We start from the raw sequence: 27,609 nt of genomic DNA, 5'->3' as shown, positions 1-27,609 counted from the left end.
TTTGGCAGGTCCAGACTTTAGGCAGATAAGGGAAATTCAGAGAACAATTTCATCCTGTGCTTTGGGAGAGACAAAGGATTAAGAGACAGGAGCATGCAAGAAAAGGTCAGAGAGAACATGAGACTTCTCCAGTTTAATGTGTCAAAGTACCATATTTTGGGATATTGGTCTCTGAACTCCAATACCAGTTACAACATGGCAAAGGACTCAGGTGAATTGCTGTGATATTATGATATCTGTGTATATCGGTTTTCTCCATGGTTCCTGGCTCATAACTCCCATAGCCCTTGTTATAGTCCTTTGTTACGATGTTAGGGTACTTTAGGCTTCAGAAACAGGTGTCAGGAAACAGAATCTGAACTTCTGTCCTCCTTTCACCTGCCTACAGCAGGACTGTAATCTCACTGTGGGTCATCGACTCTCATTGTAGAGAGGGTCCTGCCCTATACTCTTTATTTTTTACTTTGAAAATATGGGCTGCTTTATGAATTTTCATGTCATCCTTGCACAGGGGCCAGGCTAATCTGTATCTTTCCAATGTAATAGACGTAGTGCTGAAGGAAGCCATCCCACACTCTTGAGGAAGAAATGTTGCACAGAGAAGCCGAGAAGAATCTGGAGAGACAGGCCTCGCTGGGTTTATGCAAGCAAGTGCTTCCCTGCGTTCTGTGAGCTGCTCTAGTAAATTAATTGAACCCAAAGAGACATCCTGGGAACCCCAACTGGAAGCCAGTCAGTCAGAAGTTCTGAGGGCCTAGACTTGTGTCTGGTATCTGAAGGGGGCCCAGTCTTGGAAACCGAGCCCTCAACCTGTGGAATCTGATGCTATCTATAGGTGGACAGTGTCTGAATCAATTGCTGCTTGGTGTGTAGGGTAAGCCCCTGCATCTTTGATCACAGAAGTCTTCTCCGTTGATTGTTGTGTTGAGTGAGAGAAGAGGAAAAAGCACTTTGAGTTTGTGTTTTCTCCACCACCAACTGTGTTCTAGTGTTTTGTGGAAAGTAGAAAATGCAAGTGATGAACTTAGATATTCAGCTGCAGAGATTTTCAGAGTGTTAAAGATGTGGCCTGGCTTCTCGGTACTTACATAAAATGTGAGTGGATGGAGATAAATGGAAGGATTCACTAAGCAAAAAGGAAACAGAACTTGAAGATTTGGCAAATTATCAGCCTATTTATATTGGAAAAAATAAAAAAGGTTTTCTGGAGAGGACACTAAGGGTATGGCTGGACAATAACCCATGAGCCAGGAATAGAGATTTTTTTTTTTAAATCAGCAAAGACATTACCGGTTTAGACCAAAAAAAAATTAAAGATAGGATGAACAAAGGAAGGCTTTCAGAATTCTGTTCTGTAGGACCAGACAATACAGCTTGCTTCATCCTTTAAGAAAAGTGATTCACAGATCATCAGGGTTGCCACTCCCACCACAGCGGGTCATTGGGGAGGCAGGGAGTGAAAGGGTGGTCTCCTTAAGCAGGCCAGGCTGCCCCTGCCCAGTGCCTTGGGGTGGGGAGCTGTGGCAAAGAGCTGTGGTGCTGGCCACTGCCGAGGGCTGGAGAGCGGCATTGCTGAGCCAGTGGGCCTGGAGGGCAGAGGATCCAACCAAGAGGATTATTGTAGAGCTTTCAGATCTGGATAGAATTTGCCTTACTGGGTTTTGCACTTTTGGGGACATGCCACCTTGTTCTTCTTTTCAGTGTCTCCCTTTTGGAACTGGTAATTCTGTCCTATGCCTGTCCTACCACATTGTATTTGAAAGCTGAGAAGAATTTTGCCTGAGGATGAATCAAACTTCAAGTCTTAGCCATATCTAATATAGATGAAATTTAGATGACACTTCAGAGTTAGAATTGATTCTAGAAGATGTTTGGGCTACTGGGATGGGGTGAATGCATTCTGCATGTGAGAGATGTGAAAGGAAAATAAACCTTAGGACCCCCAAATTACTAAGCCAAGGGAAAAGTCAAGCTGGGAACAATGTCAGGCAAACCTGCCTCCCATTTTATTCTTTTCTTTTCTTTTTTGAAATGGAGTCTCACTCTGTTGCCCAGGCTGGAGTGCAGTGGTGTAATCTCGGCTCACTGCAATCTCCACTTCCCAGGTTCAAGCGAATCTCCTGCCTCAGCCTCCGCAGTAGCTGGGATTACAGGTGTGCCACCACGTCTGGCTAATTTTCTTTTGTATTTTTAGTAGAGACAGGGTTTCGCCACATTGGTCAGGCTGGCCTGGAACTCCTAACCTCAGGTGATCCGCCCGCCTCTGCCTCCCAAAGAACTGGAATTACAGGCATAAGCCACCGTGCCTGGCCACCATTTTATTCTTAAATGTGATAGCTACAAAGATAAACAGCTACATACCTTCCTCATAATTTTCACACAAGGAAATTCCTTGTGGACAAAGGGCAGACAGAACTTAAAGTCACCCCTCTGAGGCTCACTGGAGACAAATGCATATCCGATTGCTTCTTCTGCCCTATTGTTTATGTAAAAATGCAGCTTCACTGAGCTAGACTAAATTGTGTATTCAGTGGAAGGTTGATCAAGGACTCAAAAGAATGCAACATTTTTTGTTTCTTATCTACTTATAACCTGGAAACACCGAGCCAACGAACATCCTATACATACTGATTGATGTCTCATGTCTCCCCAAAGTTTATAAAAGCAAGCTGTACCCCGACTACCCTGGGCACATGTTGGGACCTCCCGAGGCTGTGTTATGAGCACATCCTTAACCTTGGCAAAATCAACCTTCTAAATTAAGTGAGTCCTATCTCAGATATTTTGGGTTCACAGAAGGGTACGAATTTTGTGGCAGCTGGAGGAGACTAATGGAATCCTGAAGCACATTAATGTCTAGAACCACAGGTTTTATTTCCTTCATGGGTGCCCACGAGTAGGGTTTGATAGACCCATCATCTCCAGGAGTGCCTCGCCCTCTCCAACACGCAGCACCTTCTCCAGTCAACGTGGGTTTGACTAAAGAGACTCAGAAAAAGAAACAGATGGATAAGGTTTGAGGCTGGGTTTCTAGAACTAGGCTTTGCTGAAACTTGCTAAGGGATCTTAGGCAAGTCATTTCTCTCTGATTATCAGTTTATCCACCTGGAAAATAAGGTGTGTTGCATCAGGCTCTGGAGTTATACAGACGTGGGTTTGAATCCAGGTGCTGACATTAGCTGTATAAGAGGCAAGTGGTTTAGCCTCTTAAGGTTGATTTCCTCATCTCTAAAACAGGGATAGTACTAGTACCTACCCCATTGGGCTAATTAAAAGAGATAATGTATGCAGAGTCCCTGGTTAATAATAAGTTCTTTTCTTCGATTAATTAAATAAGTTACTATGTGTAAAGTGCTGAAGACAGTGTCTGACACTTAGCACTTTATTAGCCTTAGCTATTATGATTTTCTTATTCTAGCACATAGAAAGTCCTCAATAAGTAACAGTAGTTATTATTTTTTGTCTCGTCTCCCCGTGTTTCCCTCCAAAACCCTAACCAACCCCAGTTCTGGTTTTCTCCCCTCATACAGCCTAAGAGCTTTCAAGTCCCAGTGCGATGTCTGGGCTGTTTCCTCCGCCTGATGTTCCATTTCTCCCCTCCCCATCTCAGAAGTCTTCTCCTCTGGGATTCCTCTGGTCTTCACCACTCCCTCCTCCCAGGCAGAAGGAACGGCTCCTCGATTTGTGTCCTACCAAAAAAAAAAAAAAAAAAAAAAAAAAAGTCCATATAGCGCTTAGCTCTTTGTGCCTGATGGTTGGGTTAACTCTTTCTGAGCCTGCCAAAGAGAGTGGCGGCCTCTGGGGGACGGCGCTGGCTGAGTCGCCTCTGGGTGTCACCCAAGGCGTCTGGCACAGTGTGGGACAGTAAACCGGCCGCTGTGCGGAGAGGGGTCCAGTTTAACTCCTAGAAGCCCAAGTCCTTGACCCTCCCCAGGCAGCGTCCACCACGAATCCCTCCTCCTTAGGCTCGAATTCTTCCTTCCCTGCGGTCTCCCTCACCTGAGCCAGCCCCGCTCCCCCGAGTCCCGCCAGCTCCTCCCCGGCCCCTCCCTCCAGCCCCCTCCGGGCGGGAGCCTCCCCTCCTCCATCTCCTAGCGGAGCCCCGCGGGGCTGGTGGGGCGGAGCGTCTCTGCCGAGGGCTGGGAGAGCCGGGTGGGTAGGCGCGGGGCGAGCCGGGGGTTCCAGACGAGCCGCCGCCGCCGCCGGGCCGGGGGCAGGCATGGCCGAGGGTGTGTGAGCACCGAGCGCGAGGGGCCGCCGCCACCATGCCAGGGGGCGCAGGCGCCGCCCGGCTCTGCTTGCTGGCGCTCGCCCTGCAGCTCCTCCGGCCGCGGGCGGCGCAGGAGCCTGGATGGACAAGTAAGTGGCCAGGCGCGGGGGGATGGAGGCTGCGTGGCCCGGAGATCTGGGTGGCCGGGAGACCTGGGAGTCGACCTGCGGGTCCCAAGCGCCGGGACTGCGACCCCTGCGCCTCCTGAAACTCCACGGGGCCTACGCTCCCCCTGCCCCCAGCCTGGGAGCCGGGGCTTTGTTCCCACGTTGTGCGCCCTGGGAGGTGGCGGAGGTCGGGGCAACCCGGCACTGCCAGAAAACGGCCGGTCCGCTCACTGGCGTGCCTTCCCCTCTCGCCTTCTGCTTCCTCTGTTTTTCTGCTTTTGGCTTCTCTTTCCGCTGTTCTCGGGGCTTATCCTCCTCCGTTTTCTCACGGTCCCTGGTGTCCGCTCCGCCTCTCTCTCTGTCTCTCTCTCTCTCCCGCCCGCTGCACTCGCCTGCGCCCGAGTGCCGAGAGCATCCCGAGCGTCCTGCCCCTGTGGCCTGGGAGCGGCTTCCTGGGACTAGGCTCAGTGCCTGCCACATTGGTGGGGTAGGACATAAAATCCCCGCGGGAGGCTGTGGTAGCCTTGGCTGGGGGGTGGCTTGCCGGGTATCTCCAGCAGCACACTTCGGAGCCGTGAGCTGGCAGGAGCCCTACCGAAGGCCAAGTCTAACACGCCCATTTCACAGATGAGGAAACCGAGGCCCACAAAAGGGAAAGGACTTGCCCATGGCCACGCCACGGGTTGAGGTCCGCTCTGGCACTGGAAGCCAGGGCTCTCTTTCCACGCCAACCCGACAGCCGCCTTCTTTGGTCGTCAGTTTCCCTTTCTGTGAAGCGAAGGGGTCGGACTCAATGTTTCCAGCTTAGATGCCTGGTGATGTCCATGTTTCTCATAACTAGTTTCCCAGACACCAACCCCTCCCCGACCCCATCCCTCGGGGGCTCTTTGCAGATTTCTCGGAAGGAATAGTCCCCGGGGGGGTGGGTGCGGTGCCCGGGTTCTGTCATTGTGACCGGGTTCTGTCATTGTGACCGGAGAAGGCTTAGCCCTGGCTCCACCGCTGCAGAGCGGCTGGGCTGACTCCAGACTGCTGCCTGCGGGACCAACAGTCAGCATTTTCAAATAAAGCAAGCCCTGGCGGGGTGGGGGAGGGCTGGCTGGACCCCTCAAGCCGTCTCAAGCCCGGAGACTGAGCTCGTCCTACAGTTCAGAACTTCCAGGGGCCGAGGTCCAGCGGTCATCCGGCGCGGGCAAACAGGAATCGCTCTTTGAGCTATTGTACTGAAGGGGAAACTGAGGCACAGGAGGTTCTAGGGTAGAACCAGGCCTGGGCCAGTGCTTAGCGCAGGAGAAAAGCATGAAGAAAGACAAGGAAACCAAGTTACTGCTCCTAGCACAGGCGCCTTCTCTGAGTTGAGTCCTTGAAGAACTCTCGCTGTAGAATATCTGGGAAATAACGAAAAGTGTAATAGAAATAAAATGATCTGCAACTCCCAAATCCACAGTTGCTATTGATATTTTTTCCCTCCCCATTGTTTGTGTGTTGCTATGGATATAAATATATATTGATAAAACTGGAACCATACCGTAAGTACAGTTTTGTGTCTTGCATTTTTCACTTCACACCATGAGCATTTTCCACATCATTAAATTCTCCAAAAAACATGATTTTAATGACGCTATACAAAGTTTTCAAAAGTTAGACACACAACTTATACCAATGTGGCCAAGATTTATTTAACTTGTTAATGAGGTAGCCAACAGAATAGTAAAACTGATTCAAGGAGCATTAGAAAGGGGTGATAACAGGCATTGGAGAAAGAATGTTGAAATCATGTGGCCCCGGACAGATGCAGAAATGGTGGATGCCCATGAAGCAAAACCATAATTCTTGGTTATCATTTCTTTTCTTCTTTTTCTTTTCCTTTCCTTTTTTTGCTTTTTCTTCTCTTTTCTCTTTTCTTTCTTTTTTTTTTTCTTTGAGACAGAGCCTCTCTCTGTTGCCCAGGGTGGAGTGCAGTGGTGTGATCTCGACTCGCTGCAATCTCTGCCTTCTGCGTTCAAGTGATTCTCCTGCCTCAGCCTCCTGAGTAGCTGGGATTACAAGCATGTGCCATCACACCTGACTAGTTTTTGTATTTTTAGTAGAGACAGGGTTTTACCCTGTTGGCCAAGCTGGTGTCAAACTCCTGATCTCAGGTAATTCACCCACCTCGGCCTCCCAAAGTGCTACACCTCGGCCTCCCAAAGTGCTAGGATTACAGGTGTGAGCCACCGCACTCAGCCAGGTTATCTTTCTACTGTGCTGAAATCACTCACCTCTCAGACAGAAATCAATCAATCTATCTATCTATCTATCTAATATAACTTCACAGAGTATAGTCTTTAATCAATGATAAATAAAAAGTCAATGGTACATTCCCATAGATAATGCAATAATCTGGGCCGGTCGCAGTGGCACACACTTGTAATCTCAGTGTTCCAGATCAGCCTGGCCAACATCATGAAACCTTGTCTCTACTAAAAATACAAAAATTAGCCTGGCATGGTGGCTCCTGCCTGTAATTCCAGCAACTTGGGAGGCAGAGACAGGAGAATGGCTTGAACCTGGGAGGTGGAGGTTGCAATAAGCTGAGATCGTGCCACTGCACTCCAGCTTGGGCGACACAGCAAGACTCCATTTCAAAAAAAAAGGAAAAGTTAATGTAATAATCCATGGGCGGGTTTGTTAAACAATATTCCAATATGACATTGAGAAGACATCTTGCTTGCTCTTTGCCTTATTTCCAAGATTTGGAGACTTTTTCTTAACATGTACTGTGTTCCTCTTTTGGTGAGACTTTAGATTGCTTCCATTATTTTTTTACAACCATAAATATAACAAGTAATTCTTTTAAATGTTCTTTTTTTTTTGAGACGGAGTTTCACGTTTCATTCCCAGGCTGGAGTGCAATGGCCCGATCTCGGCTCACCACAACTTCCGTCTCCTGGGTTCAAGCAATTCTCCTGCCTCAGCCTCCCGAGTAACTGGGACTACAGGCGTGCGCCACCATGCCCAGCTAGTTTTTGTGTTTTTAGTAGAGACGGGGTTTCACCACGTTAACCAGGATGGTCTCGATCTCGTGACCTTGTGATCTACCTGTCTCGGCCTCCCAAAGTGCTGGGATTATAGGCATGAGCCACCGCACCCGGCCCCTTTAAATGTTCTATTAAATATTATAGAATTCCTTTTTGTTTAAAAGAATCTAGACTCATCAGAGCCACCAGAGCAAGGACTATGCTTCTCTTTTTTTTTTTTTTTTTTCTGAGATGGAGTCTTGCTCTGTTGCTCAGGCTGGAGTGCAATGGCGAAATCTCAGCTGCCCAGATTCAAGCAATTCTTGTGCCTCAACCTCCTGAGTAGCTGGGATTACAGGCATGCACCACCACGCCCAGTGAATTTTTGTATTTTTAGTGGAGACGGGGCTTCACCATGTTGGCCAGGCTGTTCTTGAACTTCTGACCTCAGGTGATCTGCCCACCTCGGACCTCCCAAAGTGCTGAGATTACAGGTATGAGCCACCATTCCTGGCTGTATGCTTGTCTTGTTCCTCCATGAATATTAAGCACATATTCATAGCATATACTTGGCACATAGTTAAGTACTCAGAAAATATTTGATAAATATATGAATGCATTGCTTCTAATTTTTACCTATCTGATGAATTGGTGTTGGTCCAGTGGGATTATTTTTAAAACCCATGTTGATTGCAAGTGCATTATATTGATAATCTGGAGGGAATGTTAATCATCACTCATAATCATCACCATTCTAACAGAACAACTATGGCCATCTTTGTATTACTCATATTCTGTATGATTGCTGTGGTTAGTTTAGACAGAGTAGATTTTGCAGTCCTCAGCTCCATTCCCAGGAGTACTACAGAGACCAGACTGTTTAGGTGTTGGGAAATTACCATTTTATTAAGATGGTCTGCAGCCAGTGTTTGAGTTCTCAGTGCCCTGAACAAGTCTCTCCTGTAGTTTAAATTCTCTTTCTTGCAAAACAGGACTCCCAGTTCCTACTTCCCAGGGTTGCCCTGAATATGAAGGAGAACTGGGTGGTGAGAATGATTTGGGAAGTAGAAAGTAGAATACAAATGCAAACTTGCTGTTAGGAAGCTCCAGTTATGCAGTGATGCTCTGCAGCTTACGGGGCAATTTCATATTGACTCTCCACAATAAAGCTGTGAGATGGGCAGGTAGGATCGATGTCTCCATTTTACAGGCAAGAAAACTACAGCTCCACGAGAGCAATACTCATGGGCTTGACCTCCAGAATATGCCCAGAATCGCACTGCTTCATTCCTCTCCACTGATGTCATTCTAATCTGACCCACCATCATCTCTCACCAGGGCTCCTGCGTATCTCTAGCCTGGCCTTCTTGCTTCTGCTCTCCCTCATTCCACCCCCATTCTCCACCGTGCAGGCAGAGTGGTCTTTTTTAAACTTAACACAGATCATATTACTCTGTATTTAAAACACCCAGTGCCTTCCAAGTCTATTTATAAGAAAATCCAGACACTCTCCGTACTCTCTGCATTATCAGACCCATGGCTGTCTCGCCGACCACATCTCTTACCAACTTCCTCTTTCATTTACTAGCTACCCCTACCTTCTGCTTGTTCCTTCAGCAGGACAAGTTCACTTCTGCTCAGCCATTGCGTTTTCTGTTTCCTCTACCTGGGGCACTCTTCCCTCAAGTTTTTGCATGGCTGCCTTCTTCTGACCCCTCAGAACTCAAATGCGGTCTTTGCTGATCATCCTGTCTGAAATAGGCACCCCCTGCTAGGTGTCTCTTTATCCCATGACCCCAACTTATCTTCTTCAGGGCACTTAGCACCTTCTGAGAACATTTGTTTATCGTCTGTCTCCCACCTCTAGAAGGCAAACTCGTACAGAGACCTTATTTACCCTGTTTACCACAATATCGCCAACACCTATAGTGCCTGGTTCCTAGTAAGTGCCAAGAGCCCGGAATCCAGCAAGTCTTCTAAGGACCCAGAGCAGGGACAGCTCACAGAAAGTGCATGTGTGGCTTAGCTGGGGTATAGAGGTCTGGGATTCCAATGGTTTTGCATCTTGTATTGGCAGGAGGAAGTGGGGAAGGCAGCCCCCACCTGCAGCATGAACTAATAATACCTCAGTGGAAGACTTCAGAAAGCCCCGTGAGAGAAAAGGTAAGACTCAAAAGCTCTCGTTTACATTGGCAGGAGTTAGCAACTAGAGGTTTGGGCTACCTACTCAACTTTCTTGGAATCCCAGTCATCACCATTAATTCTATTTCCAGCTCACTCTATCCTCTGGGTGCCCATTTTGGATATCACAGACAGGACTTTCCTTCATTGTATGACAAACTTCTAGAACACTTCCAAATGCTATTAGTCGAGGAAATGAAAATTCACATTAATGGTGATACAAGCTAAGTGCAAATGAGTTGGTGTCACAGGAATCACTTACCCTTGATTGGAATTAATTAAATATTGTCATTGTTATTTCTGCTCTGCATAATACATACTTCATTTACTTGATGGAATAATGTACTTGGAGAGAAAAAGGATAATAATATAAATTATTTTAATAAGAGGCAGGGTAGAGACCTAGTACTGGGGAATGTTTCTTAAATCCGGTAGGTTCTTCTCACCAGAACACCAGGAAAATGCATAGGCTTTATCAAAAAGATTGGGAAGAAAACAAAAATCATTGTCCTGTTCTTGCAGAGAGGACCAGTGCATCTAGCATATTTTTTGTGGTTCTGGTTTTTGTTTGATTGTTTGATTGTTGTTTTTTTTTTTTTTGGTCAGAGTCTCATTCTGATGCCCAGGCTGGAGTGCAGTTGCATGATCTCAGCTCACTGCAGCCTTCGCCTCCCAGGTTCAAGCGATTCTCATGCCTCATCCTCCTGAGTAGCTGAGATTACATGTGCGCACTGTCAAGCCAGGCCAATTTTTGTATTTTTAATAGAGACGGGGTTTCACCATGTGGCCCAGGCTGGTCTTGAACTCTGACCTCGAGTGATCCACCCACTTCGGCCTCCTAAAGTGTTGGGATTACAGGCATCAGCCACTGTGCCCCACTGTGGTTTTGGTTTTTACAGCTCAAGTGAGACCCGAAAGAGCAAGAAAGGAAGTTGTGGGTTGTTGCGTGCCAGTAACCAGCTGTGATCTACCACTTGCTAAAGTGTAGATTTTACTCATTTATAAAATAGGGCTTAGAGAGAATAAAGAGAAAAGAAAGCTGGGGAGATGGGTTGTTTTCTAAGATCTCTTTGGGTTAAAACATTTTGTGATTTATTGAGCAACATATAGGACAAGATTGCAGCAGGAAATAGATGTGTCAGGAAAGACTTCTGACATTGTGGCTGTTGAATTTGGAAAGGTAGATGGAAAGGATAAATGTCCAGGATCCTTGAAGCTCTGGCCAGAGTAATGCAGACATGTCCAAAAAGGCTCCAACTTGGATTTACCAAGGGAACCTAACAGTGTAAATTTTACAACAGGCCAGGTGTGGTGGCTCACACCTGGAATCCCAGCACTTTGGGAGGCTGAGGCAGGAGGATAATTTGAGGCCAGGAGTGTAAGACTAGCCTGGGGCAACATACTCAGATCCCATCTCTGCCAAAAGAAAGAAAGAAAGGAAGGAGAGAGGGAGGGAGGGAAGGAGAGAGGGAGGGAGGGAGGAGGGAAAGAAGGAAGGAAGGAAGGAAGGAAGGAAGGAAGGAAGGAAGGAAGGAAGGAAGGAGAGAAGGAAGGAAAAGAAATAAAACAAAATTACCCAGGCCTAGCAGTGTGTCTGTAGTCCCAGCTACTCGGGAGGCCGAGGTGGGAGGATCGCCTGATCCCAGGAGTTTGAGGTTCTAGTAAGGTATGATTGCACCACTGTCCTCCAGCCTGAGTGACAGTGCAAGACCTTGTCTCAAAAAAGAAAAAGATGAGGACAAATAAAAGCAAGTAACATTTTGTCCTTAAGGCAGTAAATACATGGAATTCATTTCATCAAAAAATAGGAGAGGCTGAAAATATCTTCAGGGAAATTCTCGGCAAATTAATGGATGGTCATCCTAGAGCAGATTACTTTGAACAATTACAATCTTGGATATTGCTGCCTATTCATATTGCCTGAGGAATGGACCTGCTACTTTTTATAGAGGCTTCTTTGTTCTCTCCAGATGTGAATGCTGGGCATCCTCAGGAAGAACCTGAGAACAAAGCAGAGGACGGGATCCTGTCTTTGTTCTCAGCCATTGTCTGCCCAGCATATGGGTCATTGTATTCTGTAGGAATAGTCAGCACAGTGCCTGGCACCATAAATATTTGTCAAATGAACAAATGAATGAATGCCAAAGAGAAAGAGACCAGAGGCTGGATTTCACTTGGGCCTCTGATTCTCATTTATGTAATTAATTTACTCATTAAACATTTTTTTCTTCTCTTTTTCTCATCGTTGACTTAAAGCTCACATTCATTAAACATTAACTGAACACTTACTGTATACTAAATATTGTACTAGATCTTAAAGGGGATGCAAATATAGGACAGGTTTCCAATACCCTATGAAGCTGAAAATCTATTTAGACTGAAGGAGAAGGGATTTTTAACCCGCCCTCAGGAGAGGTATAAATGGTGGGTCAGCTCCCTGTACTTCTTAGGAGAGTTGACGGTGCCCCTTCTTAGTACAGAGTGGAGTTACATCAGAAAAGCTCATCAGTAGAGCTGGACAGAAAAACTTCCTAGATTTTAAAATGCTGTTTCATTGTTTTGCTTGAAATGCCCCATGGAAACAGGGAACATCCTTTTTTAAATATCAGTGTCTGAGTACCTTCCAGAATAGAGAGAATTATTTTTGGGTCACCCACATAAAAATAAAGATTACTACTCCTGGCCGGGCATGGTGGCTCATGCCCTATAATCCCAGCACTTTGGGAGGCTGAGATGGGTGGATCACCTGAGGTCAGGAGTTCAAGACCAGCCTGGCCAACATGGAGAAACCCCATCTCTACTAGAAATACAAAAATTGGCCAGGTGTAGGGGTGCATACCTATAATCTCAGCTACTCGGGAGGCTTAGCATGAGAATGGCTTGAACCCAGGAGGCGGAGTTTGCAGTGAGCTGAGATCAGGTCATTGCACTCCAGCGAAACTCTCTCAAAAAAAAAAAAAAAAAAAAAGATTACTACTCCTGCTGCAGCTTGTGTCTTTTTGAGGGAGAGGTGACAGTGCTTTGGTTTGGGGCGGTGTTCATTTTCTGTGGGGGCTGTCACATGGTCACCTACCTCTTGGATGAGGGAATTGCTATAGTTCTATTGCTATGCCATCTTTCTTAAATGCCCACTTGGGGCGGATTCCCTGATGCTCTGTGTGATTGGGCAGGGCACTGGCTCAAAAACTCCATGAAGTGGCAAAGGATCTACAACCAGTGTTGGCAGAGCCGAATCAGGGCATGACAAACAGAAGTGAATCTCTTAATGAAAGTTGTTTGTCAAACATCTCCCCAGCTTCCTGCTCCGGTGGGTTTGAAATGCTCCTTCTTGAATTGAGGTAATAAGATTGATTAGGCAATCGTCAGGGATGCCCAAGAGTCCTCGATCTGAATGTTCAGGTCTCATCAGAGCCCTTGGTGACCTCAAGGTGTCAGAAATGCCCAAATCCTAATGCAGAGTGGGGTTTGCAGTGAGGAAGGGGAATGTGCTCAGACGAGGCAGGCCTCTAACCAGAGGTGGCAGAACAGGTGACCTACTTTCTCAGACATTCAAAAACTAAACTTTGAGGTCAACCTTAGAAGGGCTAGAAGCTCTACTCTAGCAATGACTTTTGTGGATTGAAAGGGACTTCAACAATTTATCTGCTGGGTGATGAGGTGGCTCACACCTGTAATACCAACACTTTGGGAGGCCGAAGTGGAAGGATCACGTGAGCCCAGGAGTTCAAGGTCAGCCTTAGCAACATGGTGATACCCCAGTATTTATAAAAAAATTTAAAATGTTAGCCCAGTGTGGTGACATGCACCTGTGGTCCCAGCTACTCAGGGAGCATGGTGGGGAGGATCACTTGAGCCTGGGAGGTTGAGGCTGCAGTGAGCCATGATTGTGCCACTGCACTCCAGCCTGCACAACAAAGAAAGACCTTGCCTCAAAAAAAAAAAAAGTTGTCAGTTCCTTAGTCCCAAAGTAGAGAGCTTATGTTTAAAACACCCCAAAGAATCTGCCCTACGTATTTTAAATATGTAAATATCTTGTTTTAAATAAATAATTTATTTCTTCAGAAAAAAGTTCAGTAGCCTTTTAAGTTGAATTGTCGAAGTATGGAGGTTTATTACGACTTGGTTTTTAAATTTCTTTGAAATTTTCCACAATCATACGGTAAAAAGAGATTAATAAACATTCTTTTCTTAAACTATGAAAGCAATTATAAAAATATGGAGAGATGCTAAAAAAAAATTAACTCATGATTCCATTGCCGAGAGTAACTATGGTAACTTTTAGGCTTACTTCTCTCTACATTTTTCCCTTTGCAAAGTGTATTTGAATAAAATACTCAGTGTTGTATTTTGAGGCTTTAAGACTAATGATTATTGTATACATTTTCTCAATAATTCAACAACTACTTAACGTCGCTGCTTTTGATGATCATCCAGTGTTCTGTCATATGAATGGGTCATCATTTATTTAAGTGTTCTCTAACAGGTTATATTTAGGACAGTTAGCTTACATTTCATTATTCATTCCTTTTTTTTGTTTCTTGTGTTTTTGAGACGGAGTCTTGCTCTGTCACCCACACTGGAGTGCAGTAGTGTCATCACGGCTCACTGCAACCTCCGCCTCCCGGTTCAAGCGATTCTTCTGCCTCAGCCTCCCAAGTGCCTAGGACTACAGGCTTGCACCACCACTCCCAGCTAATTTTTGTGTTTTTAGTAGAGACGGGGTTTCACCCTGTTGGCCAGGCTGGTCTCGAACTCCTGACCTCAGATGATCCACCTGCCTAGGCTTCCCAAAGTGCTGGGATTATAGGCGTGAGCCACTGTGCCCTGCTGAGTCAAAACCGTTTTAAACTCTCGGTACGTACTGTCATTATCTTTCAGAGAGTTGTTGTCAGTTTAAATTCTCAGCAGTAGGGATTGCAAGTGCCCACTTTACGGTGGGCATTGTGCATTGTGATTTAGTTTTAGATAACTCTGGCACTTTGATTTTTTTCAAGGTACCTTATTATTTTTAGTTTTATTTTTCTGGAGGTGAGGAGGTGGTTTATTAGTAATGTTGAACATATTTTTTGTGCGTTTTAACCACTGGTATATCTTAAGTGATTCACTCTGGATGTGTAGCACCTGTGGCCACTAGCAAACGTTTATGTGTAAAATATCTACTTTTTGGCCTATGAAACCTTACTCTGAGGATCTCTGAGTTGCTTCCTCTGAGATGATTGGGGTTTTCTAAACTGAGGGCCGAACAAAATAAAATAAGAACCCACTATGAAGAGGATCCCCAAGTATTTTACAAGATAATAGGCAACATATATCAAGGCTTGCCGTGTGCCAGGCACTGTGATACATTATTTATGCTCAGTATCTCACTCAATCCTTCCAAGATCCCCATCAAGTTGACTATTACTATCTCTGTATCATACATGAAGAAACAGATGTGGGGAGGCTCAGCAACATGTCCAACTTCACACAACTGCAGGTTTCAGAGCTGGCGCTTGAATCCAGAGCTGACTCTGCAGGACATTTACTGCTGGAGACTATGTTTTCCAGTGTTTCCCTTCACCACACCACATAACGTACACTTACACCACATTGCAGCCTGGAGTTTCTTTCCTATGCCTTTCGGGAGAAAGCAGATGGGGGAAGGATTTGGGTGATTCTGGGATTGAGGTCGTTTTACATGTGGGCTGGAAATGCTATTGACCTTTGCTCATTCACTTCTGTGGATCAATGTCGGAGCGCTGCGCTAGAGCCTGTGCCCAACCCTGGGCGCCTTGGTGCTGGCTTTTAGGAACTGACCTTGTTTTGTTGTTGCTTTTAGCATCCACTCAAAGCTGAGCTCAGGGTAATGGCTGAGGGGCGAGAACTGATCCTGGACCTGGAGAAGAATGAGTAAGTGGACTCCTCCCTTGTCTAAAATGAAACAAATAACTTCCGTGTCAATGCCGGACGCAGGTGTCGCTGTTCTGGAAGGAAGCACTTAATGGAGTTGACCCCGAGCTCTCAGTCCTTGCTTCCTTTGAGGCAGCATCTTGCAAAGTCAGAGCCTTTCCACAGCCTCTTGACTTGATGTGAGGTTGCTGGACTGTTAAATGTATTGCTAAAATTTCCTTAGGCAGTATTTTGGAGGCCCCTGGAGTTCACTGCGGGCACACAGAGGTCTGTGTGTGTGTGAGATTACGGGAGTGGATGGACAGGAGGTCTTTGGCAGCTGCCTTACTAGAACCAGCCCAGTGCGTGGCAGGAAATGAAGGAGATTAGAGGAAAACAGCAGAGAGGAGCGAGCAAAACAGGGTGTGCTGGGGTTTGGCGCCTCAGACTCAGATTGTTCCATGTGTTCTGGGTCAGCCGCATTTGAGATTTCGCCAGTAGGGCATCGTCAGCAGTCTCCTGGCTTCATTGGCCCAGCTCTTCATCTTCCTAACCTCATTCATCTCAGGTGGTGGCCTGGCTCAGAGGCACTTCCACATTGATTTGCTATCAGACGCCGTCATATCTGGATTCATGTGATGGAGGAAGTGAATGGACACAATGCATGGCTATGTCTGTGGCCCATTCTTTGGCCATTCCCCATCTACTTAGCTGTGAAGACTTCTCCTTACTTGGCTGAAGGACTCTGAAAACCACTGGTATTTCCCCACCGACTGTCCCATTTTTCGTTCTGCCTCATAGATGTCGCAGATAAGGCTGCATGGCTTGGAGAGCTGCCTGTCTCCCCTTGGCAGCCTCCAGAACCCCATGGAAGCTGATGAGTAATCAAATACATCACTGCCAAGAAAAAGATGAAGGACCTTCCTGTATACAAAAGGATGGGAATGGCTTTTAGGCTTGAGTGGAAAGGGAGAATATAATTTATTCCAAATTTGGGCTTTTTGGGCACTTGCAAAGGAGGATGAGTGGCCTGAGTGTGGTTAAAATACAGCTCACAGTTGTGCAGTGGTGGGGCTTCGTCCACATCCTTCTTCTGCCTCCAGGACATGGTGGCCTCGGGAAGCCAGAACGATGGGGATCACAGTCATTTTTGTTTGCCTCCTCTTGAGAGTAAAGCCAGCTTAGGCTGTGTTTCTTCTTTCCTGGGTCCCTGGAACAGACCTGGCCAGCTTGGTCCCCAGACACTGCAGCCTCTGCCTGCCCTGGATTTTTCCTTTCATTGTCTCCTTTGGTCTACAAGAAAAGGCCCTTAGAGGGTCTGTTTTTGTTTTTGTCTGTTCTTTTTTTGAGACAGAGTCTCTCTCCATCACACAGGCTGGAGTGCAGTGGCGCAACCTCGGCTCACTGCAACTTCTGCCTGCCGGGTTTAAGCGATTCTCCTGCCTCAGCCTCCTCAGTAGCTGGGATTACAGGCACATACCACCACACCTGGCTAATTTTTGTATTTTTAGTTGATATGGGGTTTCACCATGTTGGCCAGGATGGTCTCGATCTCCTGACCTCATGATCCACCTGCCTCGGCCTCCCAAAGTGCTGGGATTACAGGCATGAGCCACCGCGCCCGGCCAAGAGGGTCTGCTCTTGACTGTGTCTCTCGAGGGCCTGCCTTTGTTTCTCATGGACCCAACCCATTAGCTCTAGTCTAAGTGTTCCCTGTTGTTGCCTGCGTCTAATCTCTCCTGTTCTGCCCCCAGGAGAGCCTGTGGCCCTTCGACTTCCTCTGGTCAGCCCTGGTGACAGTGTTGGTGTTGTGGGAAAATCTTTAGGAGTTGGCTGGCCCAGCAGGAGTCCCAGGACTCAAGTTTCTATCCTTCACTCCTGTTTTGAAACATGGGCTAGAAACCATAGGAAGTTAAAGTAGGAAGGTACCTTAAAAAACACTGAATGGAATGATCTTAGAAAACACTGAAATTATGGATGCAGATATTTTGATTCAGAGAGGGATAGGCATTTGTCTGAGGCCACCCAGCAAGCAAATGAAAGAGCTGAGACTAGGATCATATGTATTCTTGGTGTGAGTCTAGAGTTACAGAATGTGACCCAGAGCAAATGGCTAAACCTTCTGGAACTTCAGTGTCCTTGTCTGTAAAATGAGGGTAATGAGGCCAGCCCCGTGGGATGGTTGTGAGGATAAGTGAGGTGAGGTGCAGGAAGTGCTTGCAGAGCACATGGTGAGTGGCCAGCCACAGTTGGGATTTTTATTGTTCCACACTGAGGCTCCCGAGGAGAGCTCGTGGCTGTGGCTCTAGCATCTGCTTTTCCGAGAGCAGCTCTCATTTCCCATTGAGCAGCATGGGGCTGGATGTGGTTCCTGGCCTCCTTGAGTTGGCAGAAGGCAGGAGAGTTGGTAAAAATGGAAGCAGCAGAGCCAAGCAATATGACCTCACCAGGTGTCCCTGGGGGACAGCTTCCTGCTATTTTCATCCAAACTGGGCTTTTTGTTTTGAACATGTGTTAGTGAGCGGAACTCCAACTGCACACGACTTCCTAGTGTGCTTATTTCCCAAAGCCTTCTCATTCATGGTGTGTGCGAGTCCAGATTCAAAACAGCTTTGGAGTGGGCCGATTTTTCAAATCGCTGCGTTGAAGTTTCTGTAATCTCATGATATTTGGGGGAAATGAGGCCCTGGGCCAAGCCATTTCTCAGCCTCTGCTTCTTAACCTCCTTGATCAACTTGTTCGTTGTTTTTCATCTACTGTGCCTCTGTGACATTTAGGCAACAGTGCAGGTACTGGGGATAAGGCCGTGAATAAAACAGCAGGGCGTTTATGGAACTTCTATTCTAGTGGGAAACAGCAAGAAGACAAGTGAATGTACCGTCTGCCAGGTGACTGATGCTGTGCAGGAGACAAAGGAACATAGGGAGTGGGGCGGGGGGAGCGTGGAGGTAGAACGGGAGCCGTTGTTTCTGAATGGCCGGCAGGGAAGGCCTTGCTGGTGAACTGATACTGGAGTCAAGACCTGAAGGAGGCGAGGGAGTGAACCATATGGACAACTGAGAGACGACAGTTCTGAGGAGAGGGAACAGCCATGTTTACGGCCCTAATAGACTCTGAAGGTTTCCAGTCTCCCTCTGTACATTTCCCCACACACTGGATTCTCAGGTCTCCCAGGAGCGGCCAGCAAGGGCTCTGGGACTCTGAGGGAAGGGAGAGGACATTTTAAATTTCTTTTTCATCATCCTCCCATGTCTGGCCTTCTCCTATCAAATCAAAGCCCACGTGTTAATGCATGGCCCAAAATAGCAGTGAGCAAGCCTTTAATGGAATTCACACATGGAGAGATCGCCAAGAATGGTGAGGATGGAAAGGCATGGGGTATGGGCCAGGGGAGGAGGGGCGAGCACAGCAAAGGGAGCTTCAGCTCAGGCAGCAGACTCACTGAGGTGTCTTAGGGTAGCACGGCAGCCGGCAGCCTTGTCTCTGCTTTGAAGCAACGGGATGACATCCTGTGAGAGGCACACGTTCTTTTTTCTGTTGAGTGTAGGTGAAAAACAGTGACCTTTTCCGGGTAATCTGAGCGTTGCTTTTGTGTCAGTTATTCCGGTGTTCAGATCCTGGCTCTGCCGCTTACTACCTTGTAGCCTCTTTAAGCCTCAGTGTCCCAATCTGGGGTGTAATATAGTCCCATGTCATAGAGCCACAGGGAGAATGAAATGAGATGCTACATGTGGGACCTATCAGAGTGCCTGGTGTGTATTCCAAGCTCATGTTAGCCATGATTATTTCTTACTCATTGTTTTTAAATTGCAAAAGCAAAGCATGCTCATTGTAAAACATGTAGCAATTCCAAATAAACAAAAGAATGGAAGTTTCCCTCCCACAAGGAAAATCCACTGCTATTTGGTGAGCAAACCCTGGACCCTTTCTCTGTGTACAAGAACACGCACGTGGATCCTCACAGACACAGTCACATCCAGACACAGTCACACAGAAGCTGCTATTTTTGTTGGGGTGGGAAGAGCAATAATGAGATTATGCCAGACATATTGTTCCAGAACTTCCTTTTTTCAACTCAACTAGATGTCATGAAGACAGCCCTGTGCTCTAAGAAAGTATTTATTACAATGGTTAATATTTATACACGCATGTAATCACATAATTTGCAAAGACTGGTGTGCATAGCTGTTGTTTGAAGAAACTTGTGATTGAGGCAGTGTGGTACAGTGGACGTAGCATTGACCTCAGAGACAGATGATGTGGAATTGGTCAACAGGCCAGTCAGCTCCCCTGAGCCTCAGCCTTCTCATCTGTAAAATGCAGATTTTGGTCCCAGGTAGGCTCTGAAGACTCTTCCTACGCTCCCTATTTAAAGGATGCTGTGTGAGTAGAAAAATGGAAGTCTCTGCCTTAGGAAATTTGCTCTGCCTGTGGAGACATCCTGGGAAATAGTGGGCAGAGGGATAGTGGGAAATAGTGCCCCAAATCATGAGACCTTGAAGTTGGGGATGGATGACCTTCTAGGTCAGTATCTACTGGTTCAGGCAACAGAAAATACAGGAAGGGAAACTACAGAGCAGAAATTATAGACTGCTATTTGCACAACCCACAGATTGGAGGTATTAATTCATATTTTTTTCCATGTACTTTCCTCCATGTCCTGAGACTACAACCCAGGAACCATATTTGACAAAAACTTGTTTGCTGAATCCAAATGGAATCCTCCTTAGCTATAGGCATCCAGGGAGATCAACATCTCTAGGGCTGTGTGGGCCCTGGTGCTGTCTCTTCTCCTTTCTTGGCATTTTCCCAAGAGGAAGGCACACTGAATTGCTCAACCAGCTTCCTGTATGCTCACTGGGCGGCATTGCTAGTGAGCAGGGCCACTCCATTACAAGGCCACCTTAAAAGCAAATGACCAGTTCAACTAGTAGGCACTTTGCCCAGAGGCTCTTTGTCCATATACTTCTGTCTTCTAGTGTCTTAAACACATTCTAGGACTCTCATCTCTTCAGTATACTGTCCTTCCTCAAGTCCAAATGATGATGGCTTGAGAAGGGGAGAGATGTCCTTTGGTCTCACCCCATCCATTTGTGCTCCAGCCCAGCTAGCTAAAGAGAGATCCTATTTGCTCAAGTTTAGCTAATAAGAATGGGTGTTTGTTTTCTTTCGTGAATGTGTCTACCTCCCAACCACCTGGGGAAGAGCAATTGTCAAGGCAGAATGCGGGCATTTAGAGGTTTACTGATTTTAATACCTATCATTACTTCCTATCTCTAACTTCTTATCAGTCCTTCAGCGTTATCACAGGGGAGGAGAAGGCTTTTGTTGTCCTGGAAATCAAGCTACAATGTGGAAAATTAACAGTCATTCAGTGCTCCCTAACATTCTCATTTATCCCTCAAGCCCATTATATAATTTGGATTGCATAACACTGGTGGAAAAAGAAGGGCAGAATTAGCAGGTAGGAAAGGAACTTTTTAGCAACACACAGGGTAGATTAGTTGCCATCTCTTATTCCTGCACTTCTTTTTCAAGGAGGCCTGGTAGAAACATGTGCCAGACCCAAAGCAAAACCCTGAATACCACTCAGTCAGTGGAGCTCTCCCCACCTCCACCCTCCCAGCTTCCTCTTGGGTCAAGAGTAGGCTTTAACATCTTACATACGACAAAAGACAGCTCTCTTTGACCCTCTCTTGTCAGGAGCTTCATTTGTTGTTGGCAAAATTCAATTTCCTGGATCAAAGAGCAGCTTAGAAAGACTTAGACAGTATCCCAATGCTCTTAGTAAACGATGCTTCGCCAAGTTGCATTTAAATGAGTCACAGACATATGGATTACATTGCACCGAAAATACACATGGCTCAAGAAATTAAAGGATATCATTCTTTAACCAAGTATTTGGCAGATCTAAAGTATTCAAAATGTTTTTCCAAAGTCTACACGCAGCTGGGCTCCCCATTCCACATAGTTGAGATTGTGTAACCCAGGGAGACCGGTGCTGAGGAAACAGTTGGATGAACGGGTGGGGACACAAGAATTTGATGAGCACTGCCTGTGGTGTCTGCAATTTTCCTTAAACATTCTTTGGAAGTATCAAGAACGGATTTAACCCTGCTGTGTTGACGCTGAAGGCATTGAATGCATGAGTGTGTTTAAATTCCAAGTGTTGTGCTAGGCACGTCTTCCCAGAGAGACCTGGTAGTCCTGTCTGAGATGTCGTTTCTAATTGTATCTTTGTAGATTGAGAATGATTTAATTTGCAATTCCCATGTCGTCCCAAATGCCTGGAGTTGCAGAACAAATGAATTGCCAGCCAATCTGATGTGATCTTTGTATAAGCCAAACTCTCAGCCCCACCCCTGCAGAAGTGGGGTCTCCCATTTGCAAAGTACTGAATGTTTATGTCTCTCCTCAAATTCTTATGTTGAAATCCTAGTCCCCAAGGTGATGGTATTAGGAGGTGGGGCCTTTGGGAGATGATCAGGTTATGAGGACTCTGCTCTCATGAATAGGATTAATGCCCTAGTAGAAGAGACCCCAGAGAATTGGCTCACCTTTCTGAAGATACAGCTAGCAGCTACCATGTATGAACCAGGCAGAGGGCCCTCACCAGACACCAAATCTGCTGATCCCTTGATCTTGGACTTCCCAGACTCTAGAACTGTGAGAAGTAAATTTGTTGCTTATTTGCTGTCCAGTTTATGCTATTCTGTTTTAGCACCTCGAATGCCCTAAAACACCATTATTTCTAAATTGTTGGAAACATGATATCACTTTCTTAGGGTGCGTTGCTTAAGCGCAGGCTCAGCAATAAGGCTGGTGATCTGAAGGGATGTAGCTTCATGATATAGTTGCTGGAAGCATCAGAGAGCATGCAAAATTGAAATAGCCTAGATGTGTTGTTTCTGGAAGCCATGTGCACACACAAACCTTAAACATCCTAATCCATAGAGTAGAACAGATTTAGACTTTGGTGCCAGAGACCCTGATTCAATTCCAGATACTGACACTTCCTGGTTAGGTGGTCTTTGTTAAGTCACTTGCCTCCTAAGTTTTACTTCTTCATCTATGTTCATAATAATATACTATTTGGCCGGGCGCAGTGGCTCATGCCTGTAATCCTAGCACTTTGGGAGGCTGAGGCGGGTGGATCACTTGAGCCCAGGAGTTTGAGACCAGCCTGGGCAATGTGGCAAAACCCTGTCTCTACCAAAAACAAACAAACTCCACAAAAATTAGCCAGGCATGGTGGCACAGGACGGTAGTCCCAGCTACTCAGGAAGCCAAGGTGGGAGGATCGCTTGAGCTCAGGAGGTGGAGGTTGCAGTGAGCTGAGATCACGCCACCACACTCTAGCCTGGTTGACAGAGTCAGACCCTGTCTCAAATAATAATAATAATAATAATAATAATACTTTGTGAGCATTTGCTGAGAGTGAATGCCTGGGAATAGGCACTTCACACAGTGTCTTATTTAATCCTCATGGCAACCCTTTGAATGAGATATTGTTGTCTGCATTTTATAATGAAACTCAAACATGAGGAGTTTAAGTAATTTACCTAATATTGGGCGTAGCTGGGAGTCAAACTCAGGCCTGCCTGCCTCTTACTACATCATACCACTTACATAGAAAATAGAGACATCGATACCTTCACTGCAGGGTTTGGAAGGCTGAAAAATTCACCCTCTCCCCTCCAAAGATAAACACATTTTAATCCCTGGAATGTGTGACAGTGTTGCCTTATATGGCAAAAAAAGAATCTTTGCAGAAGTGATTAAGTTAAAGATCTTGAGATGGGAAGATTATCTTGGATTACCTGGATGGGCCCTAAATACAATCCAAAGTATATTTGGCAGAAGGAGATTTGACTATAGACAGAAGGTGAGACAGTGATGTGACCACAGAGGCAGAGATTAGAGTGGTGCAGCCACGAGCCAAGGAGAAGCTGGAAGAGGCCAGGAACAGATTATCCCAGAGGGCGCTCAGCCCTGCTGACCCCTGGATTTTGGCCCAATAACACTGATTGCATTCTTCTGACCTCCTCAGCCGTGAGCTATGACAAAACAACTTTCTGTTGTTTGAAGCCACCAAATTTGTGGCAATGTATTACACACTAGCCCCAGGAAATATACACATAGGGTTTGTGCGGTTAGGAGATAATGTATTACAATGTGCTTATGACAACACCTGGCACATAGCTAGCAGGTTTTCAATACATACTAATTTGTATTAATGCAAAGTCCAGTACAAATGTTTTCAAGTATTTTGGTGATGCAAGCCATGACGTGGCCCTTGCAGCTTTCTTCACCCCTGAAAATGACAAGAGAAAAAAACATATTGAGCAATAATCTGTGTGGTTATTGCTTATCTACATTTCCTAAGTTCCGGGTCATGTTCTTCGATTCGCTCTCTGTCTGCCCTTAGGGAACTTCTGGCTGAGAACTAGGAATGATGGTCACATATGAACAAATGGTGATAGCTAAAATGTAGGCAATGTCTGTGTAACAGGCATTCTACTGTGGTCTTTACATGGGCCATCTAATTCAGTTGTCACAACCAATTGTGAAGAGTAGATTCCTGCATTAGCCCTGTGTGGCAGATGGGGATCCTGAGGTGTGCAGTAGTGTGACTTGCTCAAAGTCACATGGGTGGGAAGGGCAGGGCCAGGATGTGAAGCTAGATCTATTTGACTCCCAAGTCCAGGCTTTTAACTGGGGCAGTATATTGCCTCTCAGATGCACAGTCCTGGCTCAGTATGCTCTGGGCTCTTCTTTGATTAGCACTGGCATTGCTTCTCCAATTTTTGTTTTATTTTGTTTGTTTTTGAGATGGCGTCTCCCTCTGTCGCCCAGGCTGGAGTGCAGTGGCACGATCTCGGCTCACTGCAGCCTCCACCTCCCCGGTTCAAGCAATTCTCTGCCTCAGCCTCCCAGGTGGCTGGGATTACAGGTGCCTGCCACCGCACCCAACTAATTTTTGCATTTTTAGTAGAGACGGGCTTTTACTATCTTGGCCAGGCTGGTCTTGAACCCCTGAGCTCATGATCCACCTGCCTCAGCCTCCCAAAGTGCTGGGATTACAAACGTGAGCCACTGTGCCAGGCGCTTCTCCATTATTCCATTATTCCACTCTCTCCGTTTCCTTTCCTCATACCTTTCCCAGGTCCTGGTTAGAATTTGCATGTCAGTGTAATGTAATGGTATAATCCAGGCAGGTGTGGATCCCGAGCCTGGCTCCTTGCATTTCCTGGAGGTGTAAGTTTTGGCAATTCTCTCAACCTTTGGGTGTCAGTTTTCTTATCTACGTGATGGGGATAATGATCTCATAGGATGTGTGTGGAATTCAGTAATGTAATGCTCTTAAAGGATTTACATGGTGCCTGGTACACTATGAGAGCACAATAAATAGACACTGTTATTTGTGTTTTTCAGGGTTAGAAAAACATTTAAGAATGAAGTCAGAGGGAATTCCCCTGAGCTGGTTTCCAAATGTAGTTAAGAAGAGTTGACCTTAAAACCCATTGCCCTTGGGAGGAAATTACTTCTGCTCTCCAGCGATGCCCAGTTTGACCTAATTGTATCTTGAAAACACAGCTTTGCCGTGTTCTCCAGTGGGCCAAACTGTACCTCTTTTCTGTGCCTGCAGAAACAGATGAGGCCCTGAACTTTCAGATATGAGGTTGGGATTTGTTCACTGGTTCCGGCTCCCCTTCCAGGGACCCACAGCCAGGGCTGCCTGTGCAGCCAGGAAGGATGTCCACGGTTTTCTTTTGTCTCAAGCTTATTTCTCCTGGCTGCTCTTCAGCAGGAGCACGGGGTAAAATGAATGGGAGGAAGCTGTCAACTGCCCTGTTGGCCTTAGATGGACCCTTATCGGAACTAAGGGAAGCTGTGGACTTAGAAGATGTCGGGAGTGCTTGGGTTTGGGGATCCCTTTATCATTGGGCTATTTACCTTCAGATAACAACAGTAGCTGGGATTGAGGGAGTGAGCATTCACCATGAACTTAATATTTTATATAGATTTAAAAAATCCCTATGTATATTTATACAAATGAAGTCATACTATATTCTTGGTTTTGTAACCTATTTTTTTTTTTCAATAAGCACGGGCATTATAAAAACATTTTACACGGGAACTTTTTGTAGTGTTTGATATTTTTCATAATAAAACTTCAGAGAAAAATTAAACAAGTTATAGAGTTTTTAAATGCATGGCATAGTACCTTATATACTATTTTACAATTTGCTTTTTTATTTTTTGTCTTCAGTGTCTTCCCACGTGAGCACATTTATAGACCTGTTTTTTTGTTTGTTTGTTTTTTGTTTTTTTTTTAATGGTGGCACAGGAGTCCACTGATTGGGTGAATCAAAATTTATTAATTTCCTTATTAACTGACAGTTAGGTTTCTGATTTCTTGTTATTACAAATAATCCTAGTAATAGGATTGTACATAATCTTTAAGCACCTTTGCAAGTATTTCTGTAGGACTGATGCCTAGACGTAGAGTTACAGGATCCTATGGAGGACACAATTAAAATGTTTTTAAATTTTAACAAGTTGGACCTCTCACTCCATGGATACCTCCCTAAAGGTTGAATGTACCATTTTGCATTTATACAGCTGATTGAGTATATTAAAAATATGTCTCTGTGTATATTTATCATATTTTTAAAAATTAATTAGAAGTTTTATTTTTACTTTTTAGCTTATAAAACAAGCCTCAGTAATTTTATTTTTTCCTTTTTTAATTTTTGTGAGTACTTATATAGTAAGTGTATATATTTATGGGCTACATGAGATGTTTTGATACAAACATGCAATGTGAAATAAGTACATCATGAAGAAGAGGATATCCATCCCCTCAGGGATTTATCCATTGAGTTGCAAACAGTCCAATTATACTCCTTATTTTAAAACGTACAGTTAAGTTATTGACTATGGTCAGCTTGTTGTGCTATCAAATAATAGGTCTTATTCATTCCTTTTATTTTTTTTGGTATGCCCATTAGCTATCCGAATCTCCCCACTACGCCCCTCTACCCCGCCCAGCCTCTGGTAACCATCCTTCTGCTCTCAGTGTCCGTGAGTTCAATTATTTTAATTTTTAGATCCCACAAATAAGTGAGGACATGTGATATTTGTCTTTCTGTCTGTGCCTGGCTTATTTCATTTAACATAATGATCTCCGGTTTTCATCCATGTTGTTGCAAATGACTGGAGCTCATTCTTTTTTATGGCAGAATAGTACTTCATTGTATATATGCACTGCATTTTCTTTATCCATTCATCCCAGGTAGAGACTGAGGTTGCTTCCAAATCTTGGCTATTGTAAACTCTGCTGCAACAAACATAGGAGTGTAGATATGTCTTCAGTATACTGATTTCCTTTCTTTCTTTTCTTTTTTTTTTTTTTGAGACAAGAGTCTTACTCTGTCACTCAGGCTGGAGTACAATGGTGCGATCTTGTCTCACTGCAACTTCCGCCTCCCGGTTCAAGCGATTCTTCTGTCTTAGCCTCCAGATTACAGGCATTAGCCACCGCACCCAGCCAACTGATTAATTTCTTATATCCAGCAGTGGAATTGCTGGATCATATGGTAGCAGCATGACATAGTGGTTGTACTAATTTACATTCCTACCAACACTGTGCACAGAGGTTCCCTTTTCTCCAAATCCTCACCGGCATTGATTATTGCCTGTCTTTTAACTGAGTGAGTTGATATCTCACTGTAATGGTTTTTTTTTTTTTTTTTTGAGACAGATATCTTGATCTGTCACCCAGGCTGGAGGAATGCAGTGGTACAATCTCAGCTCACTGCAACCTCCATCTTTCGGATTCAAGCAATTCTCGTGCCTCAGTCCACCACATCTGGTTTTTGTACTTTGTATTTTTAGTAGAGACTGGGTTTTGCCATGTGGACCAGGCTAGTCTCAAACTCGGGGCCTCAAATGATCCATCCCAAAGTGCGGGGATTGCGGGCATGAGTCACTGTACCCAGCTCATTTTTAGTTTTGATTTGCATTTCTCTGATGATCAGTGATGTTGAGCACCTTTTCATATGCTCGTTTGCCATTTTTATGTCTTTTTGTTTTTTAGACTTGTCTATTCAAAGCCTTTGGCCATCTTTTGATTGAATTATTAGATTTTTTTTTTTTTTTTTTTTTTTTTTTTTTTTTA

The 27,609-nt window shown here is 45.4% G+C and overlaps 1 protein-coding gene and 1 pseudogene across 2 annotated transcripts in view; one reads left to right on the top strand and one right to left on the bottom strand.

The window, feature by feature from the left end:
- Positions 1-466: 466 nt before the first annotated feature.
- On the bottom strand, positions 467-567 carry LOC119469279 (annotated as a pseudogene).
- A 3,624-nt stretch (positions 568-4,191) lies between these two features.
- Positions 4,192-27,609, top strand: part of ADAM19 (ADAM metallopeptidase domain 19) — a 97,785-nt gene continuing 74,367 nt past the window's right edge. For both annotated transcript variants that reach the window (XM_017517073.2, XM_017517072.2), the window contains exons 1-3: positions 4,192-4,359; positions 9,454-9,539; positions 15,376-15,446. In XM_017517073.2, coding sequence (XP_017372562.1) covers positions 4,266-4,359; positions 9,454-9,539; positions 15,376-15,446 — 251 coding nt within the window. In that variant the 5' untranslated portion in view covers positions 4,192-4,265. The remainder of the gene's footprint in view (positions 4,360-9,453; positions 9,540-15,375; positions 15,447-27,609) is intronic.

The sequence above is a fragment of the Cebus imitator genome, unplaced genomic scaffold, assembly GCF_001604975.1.
Source record: "Cebus imitator isolate Cc_AM_T3 unplaced genomic scaffold, Cebus_imitator-1.0 Scaffold616, whole genome shotgun sequence".
Taxonomy (NCBI): domain Eukaryota; kingdom Metazoa; phylum Chordata; class Mammalia; order Primates; family Cebidae; genus Cebus; species Cebus imitator.
This window is presented reverse-complemented; position numbering and strand designations above follow the sequence as displayed.